Source organism: Oryctolagus cuniculus, chromosome 3 (genome assembly GCF_051225735.1).
Source record: "Oryctolagus cuniculus isolate XC-2025 breed Fujian yellow rabbit chromosome 3, ASM5122573v1, whole genome shotgun sequence".
Classification (NCBI taxonomy): domain Eukaryota; kingdom Metazoa; phylum Chordata; class Mammalia; order Lagomorpha; family Leporidae; genus Oryctolagus; species Oryctolagus cuniculus.
In genome coordinates, this window is record NC_142869.1 from 108,327,200 (window position 1) to 108,343,140 (window position 15,941).

The following is a 15,941-nucleotide window of genomic DNA, read 5'->3' on the forward strand; positions in this document are numbered from 1 at the left end:
ACGAGAACCAAACCCTTCCTTGTTGAAGTAGTTTTTTTCTCTTAGCTTCTAAAACATCACACTTCAGGTTTTCCTTCTACCTTAGCTACTCCTCCATGGTCTCCTCTGCAGGTCTTCATGGTCCTGATCTCTGTCTCAAACCTCTTTGCTTTGCTGGGAGCCAGTTCATTAGCTGACCTCACGCTGGCTGTGGTCTAAGTACTGCCTACATTTCCCAGTTTCTACTGTAAGCCCTAAGCTTTCCCTAAATGGCTGCAATGGCCAGAGCTAGATCAATCCAAAGCCAGGAGCCATTGTTCTGTGTCCCCCATGTGGGTGCAGGGGCCCAAGCACTTGAGCCATCTTCTACTGCTTTCCCAGACCATAGCAGAGAGCAGGATTGGAAGAGGAGCAGCCAGGGCATGAACTGGTGCCCATATGGGATGCCAACGCCACAGGCAGAGGCTTAGCCTACTATATCGCAGTAGTGGTCCCAACCACCTGGGTATTCTGTCAGTTGTGACATGGTCTTGACTTTGCTCAGAGCAAATGACAAGAGAAAGGGAACAGGAGTTGTGATGTCTCATAACTTTGGAAGCAAGGCCTCACTGTCTTCCATATCAGGTTGGTCACAGAGCCCAACCCTGGCATAATGGGGATGGGGAGGTGGCTACCCAAGGGAGAGAATTCCAGGATGCTGAAAGTGTGATCACTGGGGGCCATCTCAGAGGCTAGCTAATGTAAGCCTCTGTCTCAAAACTAATGTGCCCGAAGTCTGTCTCCATCCCTACCGCCCCCATAACATGCTCTTCCTCCAGTCTTGCCCATCTCAGTAAAGGGCCGCATCACTCATGCCGCAAACCTCAAGTTGTTGCTGTCCTCCTCACAGCCTCACTGAAGCCATTAGCAAATTCCGTGCACCCTGCCTTCAAAGTATGAGGGGGAAGTTCACAAATTTCATGGAAAAATGGACTTAAAAGGGGCTTATTAAGTTGCAAAATTGTCTTGAAATTCATGTACGGTATTTTCATACCATGCCTTTTCCACAAGCTTTTTCATGCAAATCCCTGTATTTAGCAAAGCTGATCACTGCCCTCCTGCCCAAACCACCGTCGCTGCTCCTGACTTGGTTCATGCCTTCCACGAGGGCAAGGCTTTCCCTTCATTCTGTTCACTGCTGTCTCTCCAGAGCCTAGAACTGTGCCTGGCACCCAGCAGGGACCCATGGGACTACTGAGTGCAACATGAACTCAGTGCAGCAGTAGGCAGACAAGCCTGAGTCCCTGTGGAGGTATAAGGTGCAAGGCATGGCAGGGCCCCCACGTGAAGAATGCTTTGTTGGATCCACCTCTTGGGAGCACAGTTCAAAGCACACAGAATAAAAAAGCGAAGAGGTGTTAGCATCCTCCTAGGGGGCTGACAAAGCAGTGCAAGCTCTACGAGCTCTAGGTCCCTGTACACTTTCTTAACCTCTCTACTCCACTGCCCTGGCCATTCTAAAAATAAAACAAAACAAAAAACATCACATCACTCTCCTTAAAACCCTTCAGTGGGGCCATGTGACACATTAGGATGCCAGGGACCCACACTGGAGGGCTTGGGTTTGACCCCACCTCTGGCTCCTGACTGAGCTTCCTGCTATTGTGGACCCTGCAAGATAGCGGGGACAGCTCAAGTAATCGGGTTCCTGCTGCCCACGAGGCAATCTGGGTTGAGTTCCTGACTCAGGGCTTCATCCCTTGGCCACTGCAGGAATTTAGGGACTGAACCAGTAATTGGGATCTCAATCTCTGAAATTAATTTAAAAGAACAAAACACACCTGATTCAATGTCTCACAGCTGAACTTCGTGCTGTGGCTGCTGGAGTTTCTGAGCTTGCCTTAGCTTACTTCACCGTCTTCACTTCTTGCCCTCTCCCCATCAGGACACTGTACTCCAGCCCAGTGGCAATGCTGGCTGTCCTCAGACACGTCCTGTTTCCTTGTTTCCCACCATTCTGCTGCCTCTGTGCTGCGCTCCCTAACCCGCCTATCAGTTTTTGGTGTCGCACACGACTCTGGCTTGCAGCAGGTCTCTCTGCGTGGGGGTTTGGACTTCAGGGTGGAAAGGGAAGGCAAGTGTGTAAGTGCTTTTCAAATCTCTGCCTACGTCCTGTTTGCTGGCACCCCCTGAGCAACGACAGTGCTGGGTCTAGACGGAAGGGGCAGGGAATCGAGCCTGCTTTTTATCAGGAACAGGAGCACAGCCGAGACCACAGGTGTTCCGGGGCTCCCGGTAAACCGTGCACTACACTTCCTGCTGCTTGGGAAGCTCCTGCTCTGGCCTCAATCCAGAAATTCGGGCATCTTGGGTGATTTTCCTAATCCCCAAAGCCTCAGGTAAAAACTTCATCCATCACTGCATTTATTACTCCATTGTTAGTAAGTGAATGAATGGGTTTGTATGAGAAATGTTGAGGCTCCACTTCACAGCTGAGTTGACGATACTCGACATTTGATGGCAGTGAAATGTCATTTTCCGTCTGAATAAGGATTTTGATTTTATCTTCACTGCCTAGTATAGAACCTGATACAAAGTAGGTACTTAAATACCTGTGAAATACACAAGCACTTAACTATAGTAAGATAACATGGAGCGGCTGCCTTAGAGGTAGGAATCCTGGCCCTGAGCTGACCACTGCACGCTGTATGCTCATGCTGAAGGTCACATACACACTGTACCCTACGGATCTGTAAACCACCAGGTGCCATTCAAAATCAGCACACATAGGATGTTCTTGACCATTATTTTTGTGAGACTCAGCACAAAACTAAGTGAAATGAGACTGAATGTCCACCAGAGAGAAGAAAGTAAGAAAAACGGCCACAGACAGTAATGCACTCCTTTTTATTATAGACTCACAAAGCCTTTTTAAAGCCCAGACTCTGGGCTGTCGGATTTTTGGGTTAACACCCTCTTGACGTAACAAGAGCAAACGGTTTCTACTTGGTCCAGTGCTCAGTCCTCAGGTCTGCGACTATGGAGTTTGCCAGCAGCAGTGAGACCAGCCAGGGCCTTGCCTACTTCATGTATATGACAGAAATTCAACATATTCACGGCAAAGTTTATTTTGGGGCAAAAAAATTTGCAATCCTGCATAGTTTTTTCATAATACACATTTCCCATGAACTCTGTGAAAACCCCTTAAATGCATGGGTTTCAATTTTCTTGCATCAAAACAGATGAATTTATTTCACTAGCCATGAACTTTGTGAAGAACCCTCCTACATACATGTATTGTGTGTATTTTTGTTTACAAAAATATAAGTTTGCACAGCTCTATCAGTTCTTCAAAGTTACACAAGCGAAGTTTATGCTTCAGTCTAACTATTTTTTACTTTGGATTAGAGTAGGAATCTTAGGCCTAAAAATAATTGGAGACTACAAAAAAGATCATACAGCAACACAGACTGAACACATCCTGACCCTCACTTAACGAGAAGTATGGTGCAGTCACCCTTACTCTGATGCTACACATTCCCATACACAGATTATCTTCATTTGAACTACAATACAAAAACAGAGCATTAAGGCAATCTTCTACTCAGGACATTAGCACATTAAGCACAGGACGCTAACTACATGATAGTCTCTAGGTACCCAGGCTGGATGTTTTGCATGTGCTCAGATCTGCTTCATTAAATACATGGCCAGCAGCATGAAGAGAAAGCACACTGTGTAGTCAGGGAAGGGACACCACCACCACAAGGAAAATTAAAACACTTCTTACAAGATATATATAAAACTAATTTGCAGTGATATTTAACATGTAGGAATACATTTAGATTACAGTTAATGGAAAAATAAACTGAAATCCTAGGGCTTCTTCTAGAATATTCAAAATGTTCATCAAGTCAATCAGCATAAGGGTGACCACCAGGTGATTGAATAAACAGAATGTCTTCTAGTATTTTAAAAACATGTATTCTGGAATTAAAAGCTACCACCCAAATATCCAGACACCTCACAGAACTGACAGAGCTCTACTTGCACACCTGATACTAATACGTGTAACCACCAAGTGCCTACCTGGACTCTGGTAGTGTACCTGGTGCTGTGAGAACGACGTGAATGCGATCCCACCTGAGTGCAGGCAGAGTGCCTCTGCTGGGCCTGTCCCCCCCCATGCACAAATATCCGCTCTTCGGGGCAGAAATCTCCCAGCAGCTCCAGCCCATTTCCTCTGCCCCTACCAAGACACAAGAGCTCAAGCTTCGGGGTGGGGAAGTCCTTCAGATGCTGGTGTGATTCCTGATCACTCCACCAGACGGCGCCATCGCAAAGGCCTCAAAGGTCATCCCTGGTACACTCGACCGCAGAGCAAAGCAGCGCCATCTCCGAAGCCCCCAGTGAGGTCTTGCTAGAATTAGAAGAAGGAGGTATCAGAGGAAAAGGCACCTGCAAGTCTAAAGTCCTCCTTGGTGAGAACGCTGTACATCCTCTGGGGTAGAGCTTTGGAGTATGGAGCAGGCCGCGGCACGGTGGCACGCAAAATCAGCTCCCGGCCAGCAGGCGGCGGGAAGTCTGACACGGAGTTCTGCCGCCTTTCTTCTGGGATGCCCATTCTCTTTAATTCCTCCTCTGGTGGAGCCATGGCTGCAGCCTTCAAGAGAAACAAATGCAAGAACTGAATTCAAAAGCACGTCAAATGTTAAATTCAGATACTTGGCGGGACACATGAGAAAACGTAATAACATAAAAACAACCTACATTACACAGGAATGCAGTCAGCTATGTGTTACTAAAAACAAAACAAAACAAAACAAAACAAAAAACCACACAATGCAACACAGAAAATGCAAGAAGCTTCAATTACTGCGTGAACAGCTAGGCGCAGCGCAGGGATGGAAAGGATACACACTGCCAGGCAATCTCGCTGACAAGTGAGGGCCATGTTCAGACACGTGATGCAAGGAGATCATGGGAATGTACAGGTTGCTACTAAGTCTTCTAGCAGTGAACATGTCCAAGTCTCACACCCTCAGCCCAGTGAGGAACTGTTTTTCTCCAGAGTCTGGAATGATTTTTATCTCGATTTTTCTAGTCAATTCCTTTTAAGATTCACTTGCCAAATTAAAGCGGGGGTGCTGGTTTTGTTTGCTGGGCAGCATTTAATGTGATGAAGAAGGGAGAGGTCCAAATAGCCACAGCCACAAAAGAGAAGTTCTCGATAGTAAAGGCATCTATTTTTTTCACTAAACTATATTAAAATACAGCCTTCATTTATAACTCTGATTACTTCTAGCACAATAGCATCTATTTGGAAAAAAATTTGTTTTGGCAATGGAAACATGAAATCATGTTAAGCTAAATAGACATCAGCCAGAATGGTTATGCCAAATCCAGACTGTTAAGAGGTGATTGGCTTCAATGACCTTATGATGTTAGAGGAGATGGGAGCGAACAAGGAACTACGAGGACAAAGGCTATTTTGTTACCTCATCAGAAGATTCAGTCAGCTTGAGAAAGTGAGAAAAGAAACAGTGATGAAAGGGAAACAAGCAAGATGGTTTTAAAGGGCTGGAGGAGAGAGTCTGAGGTTATTTCTGAGACAGCATGCACTACATTGAGTAACACGAATGATTCTACCAAAAGAAAGTTCAGAATGGACAAAATCACACCAAGCTGTCAAACAGAGCAGACACTTCCCACTCCCCATGCACCTGGTGGGTCAACCGGTGCCATGCAGGATCATTTAATGAGGAATTTCTTTAACGTCAAGATGCTAAAAATGCTCATGTCTTGAAAAAGATTAATCTAGTGAATTTAATAGGTGTGTGTTATTCAAGTTAGCAAGACTGAAACAATTCAACTGTTTCTTTACTGAATGCCATTTAAATATATATACATACCACAGACACTTATAATCATGATTAAGTTCATTATAAATTATAATTTTAAGGATCTAAATATATAAAATTACTACTTGCTGTAAATTCTCACTGAAATGTAATCACATCTTTTTAAATGCTAAAATCTGAATATTTTTTACTAAAATTGATATAGTGCCAATTATGGACAGTTAGGTGAAAAAACTTTGTTTTCCCTAAAAACATTGACTGAGAAGCCTGTTTAAATTATGTAACATGGAATCAATGTACAATTTCAGTACCCATTAAAGGATATAAACTATACATTGAAAAGATGACACACTCCTATGTTTAGTGACTTAGCTATTTTATGAATATTAAATAGAAATAGTAAACTATACTTATTGTTATAAAAATAACCATGTATATATTAGATGTTACATGTTACATGACTGTCATTGGATAATGAAATTATATGAATTCTTTGTGATTTTCTGTTACCAAGTAACTTTTTTTTTTTTTTTTGACAGAGTTAGAGACAGAAAGGTTTTCCTTCCATTGGTTCACCCCCCAAATAGCCGCTTTGGACAGCGCGCTGCAGCCAGCGTGCCATGCTGATCTGAAGCCAGGAGCCAGGTACTTTCTCCTGGTCTCCCATGCGGGTACAGGGCCCAAGCATTTGGGCCATCCTCCACTGCCCTCCTGGGCCACAGCAGAGAGCTGGACTGGAAGAGGAGCAGCGGGGACAGAATCCAGTGCCCCAACCGGGAGTAGAACCCGGGGTGCCGGCGCCGCAGGAGGAGGATTAACCTAGAGAGCTGTGGCGCCAGCCACCAAGTAACATTTTCTAAAACTTATTTGAGTGGCAGAAAGAGCTCCCTTTGCACTGCTTCTTTTCCTAACTGCTCGCAATGGCCAGTGCCAGGGCAAGCCAAACCTGGGAGCTGGGGACACCAGGTCGCTCACATAGGTGGCAGAATCACTTTGGCATCACTTGCTGTGTGCTAGGTCTACATTAGCAAGAAGCTGGAGTCAGGATCCAGAGCTGGGAATGGAACCCAAGTACTCTGATGTGGAACATGGGACATTGTGACTGCTAGGCTAAATGCCTGCCCCTTTTAAAACTTCTATATTGAGCCTCTACTTACTGTCAGGGAAGCAAGAAGGAAGGCTATTTCCATTTTGGGGAAAGTAATTTTGCTTACCATTATACCCAAAACAAGTAACACTCTCAGCACTAAAAACGTAAGATACTTTAGATTTTAAATCTTAACATAAGTTTTCAAAACTGACCAGAGGAAAAAGTTTTTACAATACTAGGAAATGTGCTTGTAAGTATCTTGGCAGTGAGCTGGCACAGTTATTAAAGGACATGAAAACAAACTCAGTTCTTGGTTTGATGTCAAAGACAAAAATAAATTAAGCACTAATTGTTTTCCAGAAGCCTAGTATAAAGAAAAATACTTTCTGATTTTTAATGTGAAATTCTTAAATTAGGGAGCTATCATAAATGTGTTTTTAGCTCTTGCTAAAAATGCAGATCAGTTTATTTGGCTATGATTTTGAATATAAATGATGCACTCCACACCAAACTGACAGGGATTATGAAATTGTTATTCCATATATAAACCAATAGAAATTATTTATTGTACTTGACTCCGAGTATTACACTCTCAAAACTGAGTCATTCTGGTATCACAGGGTCAGGTAAAGGGAACTCTGTATTTAATATACATTATAGTACCTTACCAAATTCCTCATATGAATGAACTCTAGCATGAGAATCCAGTGTGGGATGCCAACTCTGTATAACCAGTTATCAAGGTTTGTATCACTTAAAAACCTCTATTTGCACAGTAGAGGTAATGAGGAAGGTAACTTTTCACATTCAGCTTCTGTCTATGCAGAAGCCCACATTTCCATAGTCCTACTAAACATCTGAAATTTTCCTCTTCCTTTCTAGGAATCCTAAAGTTATACCTCTTCACCATTATAAGACTAGTTAAATTTACAATTCAAACTGAGTTACGAATCTACTTTACAGTACGCTGGGAAAAAAATGGAGAAACTGAACACTATTCTGATTTGAAACTTGTAAACATTTTTTCCCACAGCACATCTCATCACTGCTGAGTCCCTCCTGGCTTCTATAACAGACTTCAGACCCTTCTAATACGTATACTTATCATTTTACTCAAACATGTATATACAAACCAATGAATTTCAAAGATTCCGAAGTCAGAGTCATTGTTTCTTCAGTTCTCAGTTCAACACCCAGACTTAGACTAAGTCCATGTAGGACTCAAAACAGCATCTTCCTGATATGAGGCGGAGAGATCACGAGAGTCAGGGAGGAAGCTCACATACCCTCTGCGCATTCACAAACAGCTTGTGAATGATCCTGCCAGCGTGTCCTCTTCCTGCTCCGGAGACTAACACTTCAGGTTGCTCCAAGAGGCAGTTCACAAACCTGAGAGAGAGGCAATGGAAGGCTGGAGAACAAGCTGTCAAAGTCACATGCATGCACTATCCCTGGTATTTTGTAGACAAATCTTCAAATTGATCCTAGCAACACCTACTAAGGCTGGAGAAGAGATTTTATATTTTTATAAAAGGACAGATTAACATTTGGAATGAAAATTGACTCCGCTGATAATATTCCTACTTTTTCAACTGTTCTTATACATTTTTTTAAAAGCCTATCTCCCTCAAAGAGAAAAACAGTACTTTTTCTTCAGACTAGAAGCTTAGAAAATCCTCCACTAAATAAAAGATCAAAAAACATATCGGACAACAGAAATCAAGTTTTATTTATCCAACAGAGCAATGATCCAATTTTTTGTTTTTGTTTCTTTAAGGGGTGTATACATGTGTGTGTACTGCATAAAATATGTTTTGCTGGGCAATGCCGCAATTTTAACTTGTGCCATTTTGTGCTGGGAATGCTATACTTACAAGCTTAACACAGATGAAATGTATGGTGGTACCAACAGTTGAAGGCACAGTGCCGTCAAGCTTACACCACCTGTTCACTAATTCATACTGCTATTTTAAAAACAATTCCCTTGATTAGAGCTGCTTCTCTTTGAAAAGCAAGGAATTCTCCAGAGCAAAGCAGGCTGGGAGAAATTTTCACTCAGTAAAAGAAAATTCAAACAAGAACTTGTTAAAAGCTATAGCAAATGGCTGGCGCCACGGCTCACTAGGCTAATCCTCCGCCTTGCGGCGCCGGTACACCAGGCTCTAGTCCTGGTCACAGCACCGGATTCTGTCCCGGTTGCCCCTCTTCCAGGCCAGCTCTCTGCTATGGCCCGCGAGTGCAGTGGAGGAAGGCCCAAGTGCTTGGGCCCTGCACCCCATGGGAGACCAGGATAAGTACCTGGCTCCTGCCATCAGATCAGCGCTGTGCACCGGCCGCAGCGCGCTGGCTGCGGCGGCCATCGGAGGGTGAACCAACGGCAAAGGAAGACCTTTCTCTCTGTCTCTCTGTCTCTCACAGTCCACTCTGCCTGTCAAAAAAAAAAAAAAAAAAAAAAAAATATATATAGAAAATGTCTTATCATATATTATTTATCATCAATACTGTTTCTCATGGAAGGCTGATGAAGATGACAAATTCAAGCAACTGGACAAGCTAATTTTGAAATACTTGATCGTGCAGTAAAACATTGTCCTTTCAAAAAACATGGGCAGAAAATGGACTCGCCAACACAAGCTCTGTTGGAAATGGTGTGCATATCACAGAGAGTAAAGACTACTTCAATCCTTTGCCTTACCTGGGAGAAGCCATCTGGCCACTCTTTCAAAACATTTTTGCAAGGTCCATAAGATACACACCTCTGCTATAAATCTTGCTTTAAAATAAAACAGGACCAGTGCAGAGTTACATAGCTTAAGAACACCCCACATTAGTCCAGAAGGAATGGTGAGAGCTGAAAGTACAGTTTGGAGGTACTGTGAATAACAGAACAGCTCTTCTGCAGGGTACTTCAGGTACCACCTGCCCAAGAGCAAACAAAGGAGTCCCTAGAAAACGAGGCTCCAGTAGAAAATTTCTCAAAGTGGGAGAAATGGAAACATCTAGGAGAGACTCAAACTATGAAAGGTTGAATCCTATGATAATTAAGTATTTCTCTGTCACTAGTAAACTTTTCTTTTTGAGCATGAATCAGATGTTTGAGATGTTTGTTTTCCCCCAGAAACCTTTTAAGATATACGAACTTCATGGACTTAAGTACAACTTTAAGAGAACACAGTGATTCTTCCCACTATATCTACCCTCCTACCCCTACTCCCATCCTTCTTCCCTCTCCTATTCCCAATTCTTATTTTTTACTAAGATCTATTTTCAATTAACTTTATACACATGAGATTAACCCTACACTAAGAGCTCAACAAATATTATACAAAAATCAACAATTTTTGATTTCTCTTTCTATGAGCCACTGTTCATTCAGGAACACGTTGCTCAGTCTCCAAGTGTTCCCACATGTTCTAGAGATTCTTGAGTTACTGGTTTCTAGCTTCATTCTATTGTAGTCAGAGATGATGCATGGTACGATTTAGATTTTTTTTTTGAATTTGCTAAGACATGCTTTATGGCCTAGCATGTGGTCTATCCTAGATAAAGTTCCATACACTGGTGAGAATAATGTGTATTCTGCAACTGTAGGATGAAAAGTTCTATAGATATCCATTAGGTCTGTTTGGTCTGTAGTGTTGATTAACTGTTGTCTCTTTGCTGATTTTCTGTTTGGTTGATCTGTCCATTGCTGAATGTTGGGTATTGAAGTCCCCCATTACTGTAGGGGAGTCTATGTCTCCCTTTAGATCCATTGACATTTCTTTTAAATAACCAGGTGGGTACTGATACATTTATTATAGTCACATTTTCTTGAATTGATCCATAAATCATTACATAATGCCCTTCTTTGTCCCTTTTAACAGTTTTTGTGTTAAAGTCTATTTTGTCTGATATTAGAATGGCTGTATCAGCTCTCTTTTGTTTCCTGTTAGCATGGAATATCTTTTTCCATCTTTTCACTTTAAGTCTACGTGTATCTTTGTTGGTGAGATGTATTTTTATAGGCAGCAAATAGATTTTTTTCCATTCTACCAGTCTTTATCTTTTAATTGGAGAGTTGAGGCTATTTATATTCAAGGTGACTATGGACAAGTAATGACTTTGCCCTGCCATTTTCCCATAAATATTCCTATTGTTTACTTTGGATTTCTTCTGTACTTTTACTGGGAGATTTTCGGCCTTCACGTTCTTTCACAGTGATGACCATGTTTCTGTGTGTAGCCCATCCTTAAGCATCTTTTGTAGGAGTGGACATGTGGTGACAAATTCTTTCAATTTCTGTTTGTTATAGAAGGCCTTTATTTCACCTTCATTCATACATGAGAGCTTTTCAGGGTTTAGTATACTCTCCTAGCCTGTAGGGTTTCTGATGAGAAGTCTGTTAGTCTAATTGGAGATCCTCTGAAAGTAATTTGACATTTCTCTTGTGCACATTTTAGAATCTTTTCTTTATGTTTTAATGTTTGACAAAATGTGTCATGGTGAGAATTTTTTCTGGTCATGTCTATTAGGTGTCCAAAGTGCTTCCTGTACTTGGACGTACCATTCTTTCTCCAAATTAGGGAAATTTTCTGTAATTATTTCACTGTAAAGGCCTTCTAATCCTTTCTCTTTCCACGCCTTCAGGAACTCTTAAGACCTGTGTGTTGGGTCACTTGATAGTATCCTTTTATTTTTATTTTTATTTTTTTTGACAGGCAGAGTGGAGAGTGAGAGTGAGAGTGAGAGAGAGAGAGAGAGAGAGAGAGAAAGGTCTTCCTTTTTCCGTTGGTTCACCCCTCAATGGCCGCTGCATTGCAGCCAGCACGCGGCTCAGATCCGTAGCCAGGAGCCAGGTGCTTCTCCTGGTCTCCCTTGCAGGTGCAGGGCCCAAGGACTTGGGCCATCTTCCACTGCACTTCCAGGCCACAGCAGAGAGCTGGACTGGAAGAGAAGCAACCAGGACCGAATCTGGCACCCCGACCAGGACTAGAACCCGGTGTGCCGGCGCCGCAGGCAGAGGATTAGCCTATTGAGCTGCGGCGCCGGCCTTGATAGTATCCTATAGATCGTCAACACTGTTTTTTAGTTTTCTAATTTCTACTTCTTTTTTGGTCTAATTGCAAAATTTCCAGAGATCTGTTTTCTAACTTGGGTATTTTCTTCTACCTCACTTATTCTGTTACAGCTTTCTACCACATTTTTTTATTTGAACTACTGAATTCTTCATTTCCAAATTTGTTTAAATTTCTGTTTAAAATCTCAATTTCATGAGAAAAAAATTTCTTTCATGTCATGTATGGATTTCTTTAAGTTCATGGATTGCTTCTGATTACTTCTAAGTAATCCTATGATCAATATTTTGAATTCTGTTTCTGGCATTTCTTCAATCTCTTCATTTTCACATTCTAGTATTTTAGTGTTGTTATGTTCTTTTGGGGGGAAATCACACTGTCTTTCTTATTCTTGTTTCTTGAAATGTTGTGTTTATTTTTAAGCATTTGTGAAGACACTTGTTGATTTATTTTTCCCCTGTGGATTAGTGGAGTGTCTGGTCTTTCAGTGAATACCCAGAGGCATATGCTGGGTGAGGGGAGTGTCCAAGGTGATTCCCAAATAGGGTGTGGTAAATCTTTTATTTATTTTTTTGCCAGAGGGGAGGTTTGTTCAGATCTGTTGGCACAGTCTCACGTTTGCCTCCTCTCCTCCAAGAAGACCAATGCCTGGGTACTAACCCAGTGGGTACAATATTCATCTGTGCTGCCACAAGAACCACACAAAGATCTGTGCAGTCCTTGGTGTGAGCACAAATCTTACAGCAATGACCCTCACCAGGGAATTGGGGAGCCCTGAGAGTATGGAGCTGCCCACAGTGACTGCCCAAAGACCCAGCCATACCCTGTGCCCTCACAGGCAGCCACAGTGTTTTCACAGTCCTAGAACACAAGGCTCTCACATCACGAGCACCTAGTCCCCTGTCAATTCTCCCAGCCAGACTTAGGCATCTCCTCTCAGCTGGTTGTTGGCCATGTGGACAACAGCTGGTGCAGCTGTTAACGTATGTCCAAAATGGCACCTGCCCACTCTCAGCTAGTTATAGGAAACTGGTGCTGGGTTGTTGGAGAGAGAAATGTGATCCTTTTTTAATCCCTTTTAGGTTGGCAGGTGTACTCTCCCCCACAGGGCTCCAAACCAGACTCATGCCAGGCTCTTCCCACAGCTTTATCTCCAGTGGGTTGAGCTGATGCAGTCTGGTCTCACCTTACTCTCCAAAGCTGGTGCTGAGGCTCTCAGCTGCTGGGGTCCTGAGATGTGCACATCCATGCCCTCAAGGTAAGTCTATGGCGTCCCTCTAATCTGCATGGAGTTTCCTCTGCCCTCTTCTCCCTAACTCTTCCCTGAGATTCCACTCTCTCCAAGTTTTTAAACTATCTTCCCCTAGACTACAGCAGTAAGCTCCCTCCCTGTTCTCCCATCTTGGTGCATTTCTAGTTAATTCTTACTTCAAACAAAACTGTGAGCTCTACAATTTTTCTACAAAAGGTGGCGGCTTTTTCCACCACAGGCAAAACTCAATTAACCAAATAGCAATTAATTACCTTTCAAGATCTTCCTTTTCTTCTTCCTGTTCACATTTCTCAGTTCCAAACTTGGCTTTCAGTGATCGGGCTCTAGCAATGATAGCTTCTACATTAGTAATTTGATGAATGATTTCCTAACAGTGGGAAAGGGAGAGATATATATTGAAAGACAGCAAAAAATATCTTTAAAATAATTATTTCCAAGAAGGGTAAATGCTTGGTAAGACTGTGATACTACATCAAACTTACTTCCAATTTCTTGTCTTCTGGATTAGGGAAGTGCAAAACTTTACTGGAATGGGATATTATCTGCTTTATAATCTTCTTAACAGAAGAAATGTTTTCCAGACTTTCTATTTTTAAAAAAGATCAAAGTCAGTATTAAATACCTTAAGTTAAATAAACTTTTATTTTGGAAATGAACTAATGACTAATCAAATAAGACATTTACCTTCTTCCTTTACCTTGAGTACAGCTGCATGAATCACACAGGGTAACAGGTGTCGGGCAAGGTCTGCAGGTTTCTGGATTGCTAGGTAGTGCAGCACCTGAAGGAGCCACAACATTACATAAATAACCAATTCAGGTGTCAAGAGAAGGAAGCCGTCATATAAGTGAAAATCTTCAACCACTAACTCACTTCTGTAACAGGAGAGTAGATAGCTCTCTTAGTACCTACCCCTCCTCAACCAGTTACACAGCTGCTACTCCCAAAGATAAGAATAATGTTGCTGAAAGCACCTAAGAACATCAGTCATTAATAATTATGACAAGTTTCCTAATTTCTGCCTCCATATGTAATATATGCTAATTAGGAAAAGAAAATAACTGTAAATTGTGCTACCTGAAGATAACAATTATAAACAGCATTTTCATTCCAGTTTTTAAAGATATCTAATCCATATAATATATTAAGGGCATTAATATTAAATATATAAAATGCTATTTTATGGATTTTCTCACTTAGTATTTCTTTTTTATTTTTTAAGATTTATTTATTTATTTGTTAGTTACTCAGAGAGGAGGAGAGGCAGAGAGAGAGAGAGAGAGGTCTTCCATCCGATAGTTCACTCCCCAGTTGGCCAGAGCTGCGCCGATCTGAAGCCAGGAGCTTCTTCCGGGTCTCCTACGCAGGTGAAGGGGCCCAAGGACTTGGGCCATCTTCCATTGCTTTCCAAGGCCATAGCAGAGAGCTGGATTGGAAGTGGAGCAGCCAGGTCTTGAACTGGCGCCCATATGGGATGCCGGTGCTTCAGGCCAGAGCATTAATCCGCTGCACCACAGTGCCGGCCCCTCTCACTTAGTATTTCTAAACATTGTTAGTGACCTTCCACGATTTTTTTTTTTGCTTGCTTTATTTGTTTTGGTTTACTGTTTTTCCAAAATGGAAACTGTATTACATGTCGTAGTAAAAATACAGAATTATGCGTAATACACAGATCCTACCTTTAAGCAGTAATATCTCACAATGTGAGCCTCATAAATAGAGAATATTATTCAGAAATTCTCCTGAACACCTACTTCCCAAGGAACAACACATTTTTATATTTATCCTCTCAGATATGTTTCTAGGCCACAAATGGGATGCAATTAATTTTTTAACAAAAATTAACAATTGACATAGTTTTATAGCTTTATTTTTTCATTTAATGATTTAATATGGGTTTTTGAGTCTTGTATGATAAACTTTTTTAAAATTAAGTAATACACACCACAAGTACAGGATCCACTTAACAAACATGCATTGCCTTTCATTGTTACAGCTCTTTAATCCAATTAATCGAACTGTTTTTCAGTGTGTATTTAGTAATACTGACATTTTAAGTATAATCTCCCTTCCCTTTTTCAAGTTAAATTCTGTACTTTACTCAAACTGTTAGTTTTTAAAAACTGAGACAGACCTTAAAATTTGCCACTTTAAAATGCACAGTTCAGTGGTTTTTGGCATATGTAACAAGTTTATGTACAATCACCATTATCTAAATACAGAACACTGGTTTCACCCCCACAAGAAACTCAGTACCCAAAAGTGGTTCATTCCCCATTTTCCCTGTGTCACGCTTAGTTCCTATTTCCTGGAAACTACTTTCTCTGTAGTCTTGCCCATTATGGACTCTTCATATAAAGAGATTTATGAAATATATAGTCTTTAATTTCTGTTTTCTTTCTCTTAAGGTTTCTCCCTGTTGCAACACACATTAAGATTTCATTTTTATGGCTCAATAATATTCCACTGTAGGGCTGGAATCCTACTCTGCTTACCCAATTATCAGTTACTAGACATCTGGGTTTGCTCCACCATTTGGCAATTATGAATAATATTGTCAACATTTATGTAGTCATTTTCTTAGCTTTTACATTTACTGTTTCAGATACACCTCTAGGATATCAAATATTTTGTGAAAAGTACCTCAGATGGGTTTATCTGATATTTTCCAATGATTAACTGGAATTACATATTTTGGGAGG

The 15,941-nt window shown here is 41.6% G+C and overlaps 1 protein-coding gene across 8 annotated transcripts in view; it reads right to left on the bottom strand.

Annotated features, from left to right (window-relative positions):
• Positions 1 to 2,846: 2,846 nt before the first annotated feature.
• Positions 2,847 to 15,941, bottom strand: part of RAB3GAP1 (RAB3 GTPase activating protein catalytic subunit 1) — a 116,385-nt gene continuing 103,290 nt past the window's right edge. For 4 of the 8 annotated variants that reach the window (XM_008258517.5, XM_089329282.1, XM_070071006.2 and 1 more), the window contains 6 exons: positions 13,924 to 14,020; positions 13,722 to 13,825; positions 13,491 to 13,606; positions 8,196 to 8,298; positions 5,457 to 5,477; positions 2,847 to 4,621 (listed from right to left, as the gene is read on the bottom strand). In XM_008258517.5, coding sequence (XP_008256739.1) covers positions 4,385 to 4,621; positions 5,457 to 5,477; positions 8,196 to 8,298; positions 13,491 to 13,606; positions 13,722 to 13,825; positions 13,924 to 14,020 — 678 coding nt within the window. In that variant the 3' untranslated portion in view covers positions 2,847 to 4,384. The remainder of the gene's footprint in view (positions 4,622 to 5,456; positions 5,478 to 8,195; positions 8,299 to 13,490; positions 13,607 to 13,721; positions 13,826 to 13,923; positions 14,021 to 15,941) is intronic. The other 4 variants (XM_002712424.6, XM_070071007.2, XM_089329283.1 and 1 more) reach the window with 1 other exon arrangement.